This window comes from Lepus europaeus, unplaced genomic scaffold, assembly GCF_033115175.1.
Source record: "Lepus europaeus isolate LE1 unplaced genomic scaffold, mLepTim1.pri SCAFFOLD_119, whole genome shotgun sequence".
Classification (NCBI taxonomy): domain Eukaryota; kingdom Metazoa; phylum Chordata; class Mammalia; order Lagomorpha; family Leporidae; genus Lepus; species Lepus europaeus.
In genome coordinates, this window is record NW_026909031.1 from 144,031 (window position 1) to 156,939 (window position 12,909).

General features: G+C 50.5%; 1 protein-coding gene across 1 annotated transcript in view; it reads right to left on the reverse strand.

The window, feature by feature from the left end:
• The window catches only part of LOC133754504 (ankyrin repeat domain-containing protein 26-like), a 133,189-nt gene that overhangs the window by 54,522 nt on the left and 65,758 nt on the right, over positions 1-12,909 (reverse strand). The window contains 1 exon segment of the mRNA XM_062184966.1: positions 955-1,127. Within this exon segment, the coding sequence (XP_062040950.1) occupies positions 955-1,127 (173 nt within the window).

Consider the following 12,909-nt stretch of genomic DNA (forward strand, 5'->3'; position numbering starts at 1 on the left):
GATACACTCTTAGGAAGGTAGATAGGGGCTGGCGCCGCGGCTCAATGGGCTAATCCTCCATCTGCGGTGCCGGCACACCGGGTTCTAGTCCCAGTTGGGGCACCGGATTCTGTCCTGGTTGTCCTTCTTCCAGGCCAGCTCTCTGCTATGGCCCGGGAGTGCAGTGGAGGATGGCCCAAGTGCTGGGGCCCTGCACCCGCATGGGAGACCAGGAGAAGCACCTGGCTCCTGCCTTCGGATCAGCATGGTGTGCCGGCCGGAGCGGCCATTGGAGGGTGAACCAATGGCAAAGGAAGACCTTTCCCTCTGTCTCTCTCTCTCTCACTGTCTACTCTGCCTGTCAAAAAAAAAATAAATAAAAATAAAAATAAAAAAAATAAAGGAAGGTAGATAGGAAGCAGAGAAGTATGGACTCAGACCACACACTCTCATATAGGAAGAGTGCATGTCACTGGCCCTGCAACATATTTGTGTAAATATCTTTATCATATGTGTTGTACATCCTTAACACTAATTGTCCTATTACATCTTACATAATAGATGATGACAACACATCATAAATGTCATTAACTTATGGGTGTAGTAGTGTACAATAGACCATACTATGCTATCTTGTCAGGTCTAATCCCAGAGTGAAGTTGCTAAAAGGGCAAAGAATGGTTTATTTCAAATTTTGACATGTGCTCTTAAGTTACCCTTCAGAGTCTTATAATTGTATTTACCAACAGTAGATAATAACTTTTCCCTCACATTTGCCAACCATTAACTTTTAAACAAATACTTAGCAGTATGGTTTGCAAATATTATTTGTCTCTTTATATATTTCTAATTCCAAAGCATGGAATAAAATCCTTAGTAAAAATATGTTAATCATAGATAATAACCCAATTAGAAGTGGCTTTATAGCACAATAAAAATCACATCACCTAATGTTAAATATTGCTATAGACTTACGAATAATATTCTTCATTCTTCTTAGTGGCAGATTGCTGGTTATCAAGGTCCCCACTCTTTCTCTGCTGATTCAATCCACAACCATCACTGTCATCAGGAGGAGCAGCACTTTCATGCAAGTTTCTTAACACTTCCATTTCCTTACGTTGGCAACGCTGCCCTTTTTCTTCAAACTTTAATGAAAGTTTCATATTAAAATCACTGTTAGTACATAAATATAAACATTTTTAGTTCATTTATTATTCATTTTATGTAGCACATTTATTGCTACATAAATGTTTTACATATACTGCTTTCTACTACAGTGACAGAAAAAAATTCTGAACATCCTGCTACTGGCTGGAAAAAGTTTGTCAATAATACTTTGGATATGACACATGTTACAATTCTGCAATAAAACAACAATGGAAACTGGAGAAAGAGAAACAATTCACCTCTGATAATTAGTTCTTACAATACACCACAGGCAATAGAGAGTGTGCTAGAATTCTACACTTGCTTCTTAGAAAATCTAAAAGGGTTTCAAGTCTTCTACAGATACAGATTTTGAACACCACTGAACTCTTTCCAAAAAAAGACAGTTATTTTAAGTTATCTTTTCCTCCACTGTAGAAAATCTTGAAGATCTTTTCTTCCTCCCCCCACCAAAATCTCTTTTTCACCTGAAATAATCACGTTCAGGTTTTCTCAGAAGGTAAAGTATACCTTCTCACAAGGTTTCAAATTTCAGGATTCCAATAATGTGTTTAGGCTAAGCACTCCCCTTTGTGTGCCTATTATTTTGCAGTTCTGTTATCTGCACCCCTTGTGGGTCCTTTGGAGGCTCCCAAGCCCTGGCTAACCATGAATCCCTCAGTCCCTCAAAGTGGATCACTGACCACAAAGATGCCTGACCATCTCCAAGCCCTATCCTCCGTCCAAAAGGAAAAGATAGGGCTTTGTGAGGCCGAAAGGAAACTAAGGAAAACAAGACAAATGTAGCTCATGCTCAAAGTGAAAAGTGCTTGGAAAGATCAGTATTTTTTTTTCTGCGAGGCATCCTGCCAAACTTTCTCTCTCTCTCTCTCTCTCTCTCTCTCTCTTTTTAAGAGAGAAGAGTTATTATTATTTTTTGGTTTGATTTTTTTTCTGTTTCTTGGCAAGTGTGGGTATCTACCACCCCCGTCGGCCCTGGAATCGGGGCCGGGCAGTTTTGTGTTTTTCCCATCCGTCCACATCCCTGACCGCCGCTGCCCCCGCCTCACCCCGTCAAAAGCCCTGCTGCAGACGGCTCCCGACTACACAGCCCACTCTCGCCCTCTCGCCCTGCTAGCTCAGGATCCCCCACCCCAGCCTCCGCTAGAGCCGGAAATCTCCATTTCGCCGCCCCCCACCCCCAACGACCTCCGCCGCCCTGCTCGCCCCCTACTCCGAGCGCCGCCGGGGCTCGGCCGCCCGCCACCCTCCGCAAGGCTTTAATTTGCCACCTGCTCGCCGCCGCGCCGCGATTCCCCTGGCCCCAGCGCACGGCGGGGCTCGGGCAGAGTCGGCCTCGCGGGTCCTCGCCCCCCGCCGCCGGCCCCGCCGCCGCTGCCCCGGCTCGGGCCCCCAGCCCCGCCGGAGCCCCGCGGCCCCGTCCGCCCCCAGCGAGCGGCCCGGGTGCCGCCCGCCGCAGACCCTCCGCCCTCCGCCGCTGTGCCCACCCCCTGGCTGCAGCCGAGCGCTGCCACCTCCTTCCCCAGAGTCCGGTTACCTGCTCCGCGCGGCCGCGGACCCGTGCGGAGGTCGCGGTGACACCTCGGGTGAGGGGCCGGGCGCTCGGGTGGGTGGGCTGCCGGGTGGGGGGTCCCGGAGGAGCTCTGAGGGCTCGCCGGGTCCGAGGCCGGCGCGGAGGAGGGCGTGGGTGTAGGGTGCTGGTGGGGGTGCTGTGTGTCCTCAGCGGTGTCTGTGAACCCCTTAGGAACTGAGACGGGGTCGGTCACGGGGGCCAGTTCCGGGGAGGCAGCGGCGCCCTTCCCGGGCTGGCGAGGAGGCGACAGCCGGCCGAGGGGAGACCGCCGCCAACGGGAGGTCGCGTGGCAGAGCCCACCGGTCCGTGCGCGCGGACACCCGTTCCTCCAAACGGAACTTGACCGCTCCTCGGACATTCGCGGAATCCCCACTTCAAGGGCTAACGTGCAGCGCCTCAGGGGACTCCACGCTGGAGACAGTGTTTCCGCGCACCGCCCCCACCCCCGAACCAGAGCTGCGGCTCCAGCTCGCCGAGGTGCGGCCGTGGGCGCCAGCGTTGCCCACCGTGAAACACACGTTCACACAGGCTTCCTGCTGGCAGCCCCGCGGGGACGCCTCGCTTTGCAGGTCTGCCCTCTCGGGAGCGCAGACCTCGGCGTTGGAACGCGTGGGCCCCGCGGCGCGGCCGCCCGGGTGCACGTGGGTGCCTGTGCGTGTGCGCACACGCGGGAGCGGCGGGAGGTCCCCGAGGCTTCCTTCGCCGCCGAGCCAGGGCCGGACTCCGGCGGTGGGGGAGGGTCGCGGGAGGGGCGGGTCCGGCGGCCGCCCGCGGCTCCCCCGCTACCTGTGCGGCCCTCGACCTGGCTCAGACCCCTGGGCGGGCTCTGGGGCCGCTTTCCTCGGCTGGCTGGGAGAGTCGTGGAAGGAGTGCGTGTGCGACGCTTCCTCGCGCTGCGGTCCGCTCCGCCCGCACGCCGGGCCGGGAGGTCGCGCCGCTTTGCCGCTGCCCCTTTGATCCCGGCCGAAGGCGAGCGGGCCCGCGGCTGCGGGGCAGGTAATGCCGAGGTGTCCCGGGAAGTGCGGACGGGCGGCCGGCGCGGCGAAGGCCCAGCTGAGGCCGCGGCGGCGGAGCGCGGCAGAGAGGAGACGGGAAAATGAGGGCGCCCCTCCAGGGCTTTGTTGTGCGGAGGGCTCTGGCCCCCGGCTGCACGCGGGACCCGGGCTCCCGGGAGCCGGGGGGCCACGGAGCGGCCAGTTGGCCGCCTGCGCCGCGGACGGTCTCGCGGGTTGGGGAAAGGTTGGCGAGGGCAGGCTCCGGGGGGCGCAGCCCCTTCCCCCTCGCCCGGGGAGGCGCAGCATCGGCGCCCCCGCCCCACCCTCCTCTGGGGAGGTTGCATTCGGCTCAGGCTGACCTGGATTGGAAACTTCGGGGCGAGTCGGCGGTCCTGGTGTCTTCCTCCCCGCGCTGAGTCCCAGAGGCGGACGCCCCTCGCCCCCACCCTCGGCATCCTACGTGGGGCTGCCCCTTCCAGGGCCTCCGGCTCGCCCACCCCGGAGCAGCCCAGCCCGCCCCGACCAGGTGGCTGGTTCTCCCGGGGTTTCCACCAGGGAGGTCCCTCGGAATCCGAGGCAGGATTGCGTTCCCGGCCGAGACGCCTCGGGCCCCCGGCTAGACCACGTACGTGTGCGCCGCGTCTTTAAAGGTCTCTCCCTTAGAAAAAAAGTAGAGAAAGAAAGGAAGCAATTTCCGAGCAGATGCGTGACCACCCCTTCTCGCACACTGCCCGGCCTCGGGCTCCGGGGTGCGGGAGCCTCCACCCGCGTCCAGGCCCCCGGGCGGCGCGGCGCGCGAGGTATCAGCGCGGAGCCGGGACATTGACGCGCCCGGCGCCTCCTCTCCCCCGCGCTCCTGGCACTCCGGGCCGCTCGGCACGCCCCCTCCCATTGCCCTGCGTCCCGCGCGGCGCGCTCACCCCGAGGGGCCCTGCAGCCTCGCCGCGCGCAGTGGGCTGCAGCCCTGCGGGGAGAGAAAGTGACCTCGCTTTGCTCGGGAAGAGCCAAGCAGGCTTGAGCGGCGCGGGAGAGGGCCGGGCGCGCGTGGGGGCGCTGTGGAGGAGGGGAGGCTGCAGGAACCCCTGGGAAGGCTCCCGGGCGGTCTGACTTGTCGTCCTCTCTCCTTGTCCTCCTGTCCCCCGTTGCAGTCGCAAAGACCGCGGACCGAGACGCCCTCGGGTGGAGAATATGTGATCGCCTCGGTGTCGGTGCGGAGGACTTCGCTTCGGGGAGGGAAGAGGAGGGCTCGGCTCGCTCCTCGGAGGCTCTGCATGTGGAGTTTCGCCGCGGCGGCACCAGGGTTGTGCCAGCCCGCGCCAGAGCCGGCGGGGCCGAGGAGAGCAGGACCGAGCTCCGGGGAGCTGCGGTGTGCAGGCGGCATGGAGAAGGACGGCCTGAGCCGCGCCGACCAGCAGTACAAGTGCATGGCGGAGATTGGGGAGGGCGCCTACTGGATGGTGTTCAAGGCCCCCTACCTCAAGAATGGAGGCCGGTTCGTGGCGCTGAAGCGCATGCAGGTGCAGACTGGCGAGGAAGGCATGCCGCTCTCTACCATCCGCGAGGTGGCGGTGCTGAGGCACGTGGAGACCTTGGAGCACCCCGAGGTGGTCAGGTGAGCCTGGGGGTCCGCGCCATCGGGGGCCCGGGGAGGTGCGGGCTTCACCAGCACCGTGCAGCCAGTGCTTTCTCCTCGACCACCCCGAGGGCCTTTTGGGGGAGGCCTCGGGGGGCAGAACCAACCGACCTGAGATCCTCGCGCCAGCCCCCGTGTTTCCCGGCCTTCGGGGGATTTTTTTTTTTTTTTTCTCGAGCTACTGGAAAGGAGAGGGAGAAGGTTGTCCATGTGATAAATGAGGAGGAGAAAACTTATAGGGTGGAGCCTTGCACAAATGAGGTCTTTAAAAATGCAGAAACGGATAAGAATATGTGTGCTAATCACACCCAGTTTCTCTGCATTGAAGTTGCACAGTGAGCATGGCTTACTGATGATCCGGGGAGTCGCCCAGTTGCAGACAGCATCTGTCAACCTTCTTGTCCGTGCCACTTCTCTCTGGGCTGGCATAGCCCCTGGACCACCGCTACCAAGGGCTGGGTGTCCAAAGTGGCTTTCGATTCTCAGTGCTCTTTGTCCTTGCTTTTCCTGGGTGACAGGCGGGAGTGGGGGACAGCAGTCAGTCCCTGAAGTCTCTGCTGTGCGGTGATGGGTATTAAAGATATTAAATGAAACTGTGTGTGTGTGTGTGTGTGTGAGAGAGAGAGAGAGAGAGAGAGAGAGACTTAGGAGAATGGTGTTTTCTTGGTGATCCTGGAATCACCCCTTGCACAGTTGACTGTGTGCATGTTTGTGTCATCCTTTTCAGAGGAGCTGCATGGCTTCAGGTCACAAGGAATGCATGGAGGCAGAGCGGGTTGTGGTTTTTACTCTTCTGGACTCTTCACATGTTGGGGGAAGGAGGTCTTGGAACCTCCTTTCCTTTCCTTCCCCAAGGCACTGTGCTCAACACTTAGGTGCCTATTGTGTGCGCTGCAGGTGCAGTGATGTATATAAGCATGGCTAAATATTTTCATGAGAAGTCAATTAGTCAACAAAATGGAGTGACTCAAGAATGACCTGAAATACCAAACCCTGGACAGGCTCAGGGAGACCGGGTGGCTGCAGTCTCTCTGGGAGGTTCTGACTTGTCTCTTCTTAGCATAGGCTGGGTGATTGGTGTAGTGTTTTGTTCCCAAGACAGTGAAGATTCAGGCTGGAAGGCAGCAGAGAATCATAAATACATAAATAGGGTAGTAAATGGCTGTAAAGATAGGACTCCATTATACCTTTCCATCAGCTTGTCAGGGTGGAGGTCGAAAGATAAAGAAACTGGGAGAACAGGTGTTTTGGGAGATGGGCTTATGTATTAAAGCAACAGGTTACCTTTTCTCTGTGTTTTTGGAAAAAAAAAACCTGGAGGGTGTGTTTGTTGGTATCAGAATGGGTATAGAGGGGACAGTTAGCTCCCTATAACTTAGTACTTTCCCTAGGGTGTCACCTAAGCTCTTCCCAAAGGGTGAATTCACCAGTAAAATTTTGCGACCAAGATTTTTTATTTTGTTTTTAGCCTACAGAGTGTGCCATCACAGGCAACTGCCACCTCTGTCCTTCCAACATGGGGGTGTTACAGAGGCACACTGATGGTACTGACACTGTTGTTAATGAGGCAGGACTTGCTCTCCTGATGGAGGAAGTGTGCTTGTGCCCTTGTGCTGGGGCTCCTCTGTCCTACTCACAGGGTTAAACCTGCTGAGGCTGGTGTGTCTTCAGAGATTTCTCACTGAGCCACAACTAAGATTCTGCACTGTGAATGTCAGGAGGATTTACTTAACGAATCAGAAGACACATTTTCTAAGATTGTCTTTACAGTTGTTGAGCAGCGCGGTGCCACCCACCCCTTGGAGTTGGTGAGGGTCAAGTGAGATGGCGTGTGTGGAAACACTTTATGCAATTAGAAGCACTTCAGGTGTCTACATGTTTGTGTTCCTGAAGCTTAGTGGGACGCCTTTGCCCAGAACAGGTTCCCAGCAGGTATCAGTGCACCTAACCCCTGACTTTTTTTTTTCTCCCCAAGAACGAATCATATTCAGACCCTTACATTACAGGCTTTAGAGCCAAAGAAGCTACTTGAGTACAGTTAGCCTGTAGTTTGTCCACAAAGGCTGTCAGTCACATGCCATGAAACTCAGTGATACTTGGAGAAATTATTGATGTCACCCTCACGAGCTACAGATCTCTCCTCCTGTTTCATTTCCTTCCTGTTTTTTCTCCCACCTCTGCCTTGGGATGACCATTGGCTCCCATGACTGCCTGGCCACACTGAGCAGTAACGGGTTTCAGAGGTGGCTACTCTGTTCAGGCAGAGTCAGGAAATCAAGGACAGGTGATGGCAGTTCTTTCTCTTTCAAGAGAGAAAGAGAGAGAGGGAGAGAGAGAGTTGTCAGAGTTTGACCCCAAGCCTGTGATTTGTTGCTGCCCCAGGATCAGCTTTACAGGCTGATGCTTGGTTGTTTAAATGTTTCTTAAAAGGGCACATGCCTTTATAAGTGCCTCCAAGTCATAAGTAATTGATTGTAATTACAGCCCCCCCCCAAGATAGTTAAGCCTCTAAGCTTGAAGGAGCATAATAAACATATTAGTTTTTTTTTCCAAAAGTTTAAGATTTAATTTTGATGGATTTGCCAGGAGTGCTGACCTGTTGCTGCTGGCACTGACACAGCCTGTGTGCATGGAGACAATGATTTGAAGTTCTTGCTTACCTATTCTTGATGTGTCCCAGGCCCAGGCTTGATTAGCCAGTTAGTGTCCAGGGTGTAAATTTACTCCTATTTAACAGTTGCTAATCCCAAATCCTAGAGCCTTTGTCAGAGTCAGACTTAAGCATGAAGCTGTGTTGGAGCTCCTGCACTCCATGGATGGATTGTGTTTTATGTCCTAAGATGGAGAGAGAGAGAGAGAGAGAGAGAGAGAGAGAGAGAGAGAGAGAGAGAGAGAAACATGCTTAATCAGCAGTTTGCTTCTTCACCAGGTATTTATTTAGGCCCTACTGTATGCCGGGTGCTTTCAGAGGCTGGAGGTGCAGCAGTGAAGAAGTCAGCAGAAGTCTCTACACTTGTCAAGGTTATGTTGTAATTTAGTGAGCAGTTCTTTTTTTTTTTTTTCGCTCTAAATATGCACTTGCCTTCGATTGTCTTGTTTTGCTATACTTAACCAGTTTTACAGAGCTCTTGATTGAGTAGGCAAGATAACCAGAACACCATCAGAAGCAAGTGTTTTGAGGGTTAAGTTTCACTTGAGCAGTATATAAACTAATCTGCTTAAGAAGGCATTGATGTGTGACTGATACATGTGACCACTGGAGCTCCATTTACCCAGCAAGCCTTTAAAGATGCTCTTTAAAAACCATGGGGCTCCTCTGCCTGCAGTGCCGGTACTCCGGGTTCTAGTCTCCTTTGGGACGCTGGTTCTGTCCTGGTTGCTCCTCTTCCAGTCCAGCTCTCTGCAGTAGCCCAGGAAGGCAGTGGAGGATGGCCCAAGTGCTTGGGACCTGCAACCGCATGGGAGACCAGGAGGAAGCATCTGGCTCCTGGCTTTGGATTGGTGCAGTGTGCTGGCTGTAGCAGCCTTTTGGGTGGTGAACCAATGGAAGGAAGACCTTTCTCTCTGTCTCTGTCTCTCACACTGTCTAACTCTGCCAGTCAGAAAAAAAAAAAAAAACATGGGGGCAAGGTGCTGGGAGAGATGCCTGGGTGGATCACATCTGGTGCTGCTCCACTCAAGTACTTGGCCCTTACTGTACCCAGGTATGTGGTAGTGTCATGTGCCCTGAGAGAGATGGCGAAGATGTATTGGCCCTGGGGATTCAATTTATTGGTGTGACAGTAATAATTCAGATTTAGTTATTGACTCTGGAAATTTGATGATCATTGCATATCCATGGATAGATCTATGCTCTCTAAATATTTAAATATGTTGAATTGATATTAGATAGTAGGCTGTTTAATCACTGCTTTAACAACAACAAAACACCCACATAGCTCAATGATTACTCAAGGAGAGTTTTATGATTTTCTCTTTTTTAAACATCTCAGAAATGTATAGCATAAAAGGAGAGTAAAAATGATATTTTTCCCTAGAAAAATTATTCACTAACAAGGTAAAAGAAACATGATGTATTATTCAACTCAGTGTCAAGCCAGGCCTTCAGGTGGTTCTCCTCTGAATAAAAGTGTTTTATGGGCCAGCGCCGTGGCTTAACAGGCTAATCCTCCGCCTTGCGGCGCCGGCACACCAGGTTCTAGTCCCGGTTGGGGCACTGGATTCTATCCCGGTTGCCCCTCTTCCAGGCCAGCTCTCTGCTATGGCCCGGGAAGGCAGTGGAGGATGGCCCAAGTGCTTGGGCCCTGCACCCGCATGGGAGACCAGGAGAAGCACCTGGCTCCTGGCTTAGGATCAGCGCGATGCACTGGCTGCAGCAGCCATTGGAGAGTGAACCAACGGCAAAGGAAGACCTTTCTCTCTGTCTCTCTCTCTCACTATCCACTCTGCCTGTCAAAAAAAAAAGTGTTTTATGGATGAATAATGTGTTTATTAGGACTTATTTCAATGAAAGCAGGAAAGGAAGAATTCTCTTGTTAATTCAGTATATTAAAGGTACATTTGTTCCTTCACCCCCTTTGCATTTCTTGAAAAGTTACCAGCTTATCCACAGCTCAGTTCACACTCATGTTCACCATCCACAGCTCAGTTAACATATTAGTTCACACTCACTTTCACCATCCACAGCCCCATTCACACTCAATGTTCACCATCCACAGACCAGTTCACCCTCATGTTCACCCTCATGTTTACCATCCACAGCCCAGTTCACACTCATGTTCACCATCCACGGCTCAGTTCATGCTCACATTCACCATCCACAGCCCAGTTCATACTCACATTAGTTCACACTCATGCACCATCCACAGCCCAGTTCACACTCATGTTCACCATCCACAGCCCAGTTCACACTCATATTCACCATCCACAGCCCGGTTCACACTCACATCTGCTTAGCTGCTGAGAGAAACCGGAGCAGTGTGTGACTTTGCAGGGGACTCATTGGGTGGACTTCTCCCTGGTTTGTTTGTCCTGGTGGATGGCTAGTGTTAGCTATCAATATAGCAAAGGAGGTTTCTGAGCCAAGGGGCTTTGAAGCTGTTTATTTGCATTTGCTGGCATCCATGGCTGCACTCCTGACTTTTGTGGTGGGAAGCCAGCAATAGTGACACTCTAGTGGTCAATGCAGATTCTCCAGGGAGAAACAGCACTGGGGAAGTGAAGAGTAGGGCAGTTGCTCCCTTATGTTGTTTTTTCCTTTTCCCTTTTCATTTTGAGGAAACCCTGTGCCAAGGATTCAAATAGCTCCTCAGAGACCAGCAGTCATGGCCAGGAGTTCTAAGCATGTGTATAAGGGGAATTCCGCCAACAGGGAGTGGACAATGGACTTGAATAAGAAATTACAGATTTCCTTTATGGGCAGGAAACATGGTACAGGAGTGGCTCAAAGCCTAAGTTTCTATGCAGTTGGGGTGAATTCACAGAACAAGCCAGCACAGTCCCTCGTTCCATCCATGGATGCTATGACTATAACGACATGTACTTTACCACCTTTTATTTATTTTCCTAATATGTATGGAATTCTATTTTGTACCAGGTATATTTATTTGTAACTCTCCCTGAATACACCTGTAGCTAATTAGAAAATTATTTACTAAAAGAATTTTAATGTTAAGAACTTAAAATAATCACTTAAATTTTCCATATTTATATTCCAATTCCCCCTTTTATTCAATCAACATTGACCTTCATTTCAGGGAATTTACTATTAGATATATATTTGCAAAGGTCTACTGTGGAAAAGAAAAAGTTCAGAAAGAAAACCTCCATGGCTATAAACTTCATAGTTTTACTTTCTTAAAAAAGTAACAGACCCAAAAAAGTACAGAAAAAATGTCAGTGACAAAAATATTTTATTTATAGTTCTGTGTTGAAGTCAAATTTAGCCTTTAACTTGAAAAGTATCCCTAAAACCCCAACAAAGTTAACATTTTTAAAGCAAAGTGTCAAAGTCACATGACAAATCAGGACAGTTTTCCCCCAAACCCTAGCATCATGCATCTAGCATACCTTACAGTTTAGGCACCAAAGGACTAAATTACACCTGACACTGGTAATTCAATTTCTGGTTGAAATGAAATGTAAAAAAGTTTTTAAAAAGCTACAGATTGAGTGAGAAAGTATAAGGGATCCTAAAGTTTCTGAAGGTATTATCAACTTAAGGAGATTATTGTAATATTATGTCAACATAACTGATGCAAAGACTCAACTAAAATATTTCTTGCCTGGCCTAAGTGACATAGGACATAAAGAAACTATTTCCTAGATTTTGATGTGGCCAGTCACCCAATGACATAAGCTAGTGGCAAGACACTCTGTATCCTGGGTGATTTGAAAGGGATAAGGAAGTACTGTAGCAATTCATTTTGCTGAAGCAGTCATTGTTTCAATCAGCTGTCTTTAAAACGAGCTTCTAATGCCTTGTAGCCTTCAGATAACTCCAAGTAGTTTTAAATACTGTGTTGGCAGTCACACTGGAAAAACTGGCTAAAATGGAGAATCTATTTCACCTAGCACATGAGCTTCTATGCCATCAAGGTAAATTATGTTACTACAGGGTACGGCACTGTGCCAGAGCAGGTAAAGCCACTGTCTGCAGTGCCAGTATCCCATATGGGTGCTGGTTTGAGTCCTGGCTGCTCCACTTTCCATCCAGCTCTAGGCTATGGCCTGGGAAAGCAGTAGAAGATGGCCCAAGTCCTTGGGACCCTGTATCCATGAGGGAGACCTGAATGAAGCTCCTGGCTCCTGGCTTCAGGTCTGCACAACTCTGGCCATTGCGGCCAATTGTGGGGTGAACAAGTGGATGGAAGACCTTTTTCTCTCTCTGTGTAACTCTGACTTTCAAGTAAATAAATCTTTAAAAAAATTATGTTACCACAAAATGGAATTTGAAGAGCAAGCCTCATTAATGTATGATTTCATTCAGATTGATTCCTGACCATGTAGAACAAAGCTCTATAAGAGACTGGTTTACTGCTCAAATCCCTTTCCTCATAGAATCACTATTATTATTATTATTAACACTTTATTTTTAAATTAGATTATAAATTTAATACAAATATGCTTATTAACTTGTTTCCCACTTTTTAAGCAATCCTTAACATTTATTGTTTCCAGTAACCTTATAATTCATGCAATCTGAAGTCAACTGGATCTAAGTTAAATTAAAATTGCATCTTAAGAAATCATGTATGTAGGAAAAATCTGTGATTTGCAAGCATATTTTTCTTTTCCTTTGAGGCCCTGCAGTTTTGTGAGTATCGTTATCAACCTGTTTTATCACTAAATCTGTCTTCATGTGAACACACAATAAACACCATGTGATACATAACAGACACAGAAATAAACAAGGGCAGTGTTGCATAGAGACCTCTTCTCTATGGAGTCCTGTGCTAGCCACCAGCAGAGGACACACATGGTCACAATGCACCATGCTCATCCATCTGTCCCCAGCCACGGGGAGCCACCAGGAGCTCACCAAGCTTCAAGGCAGGTAG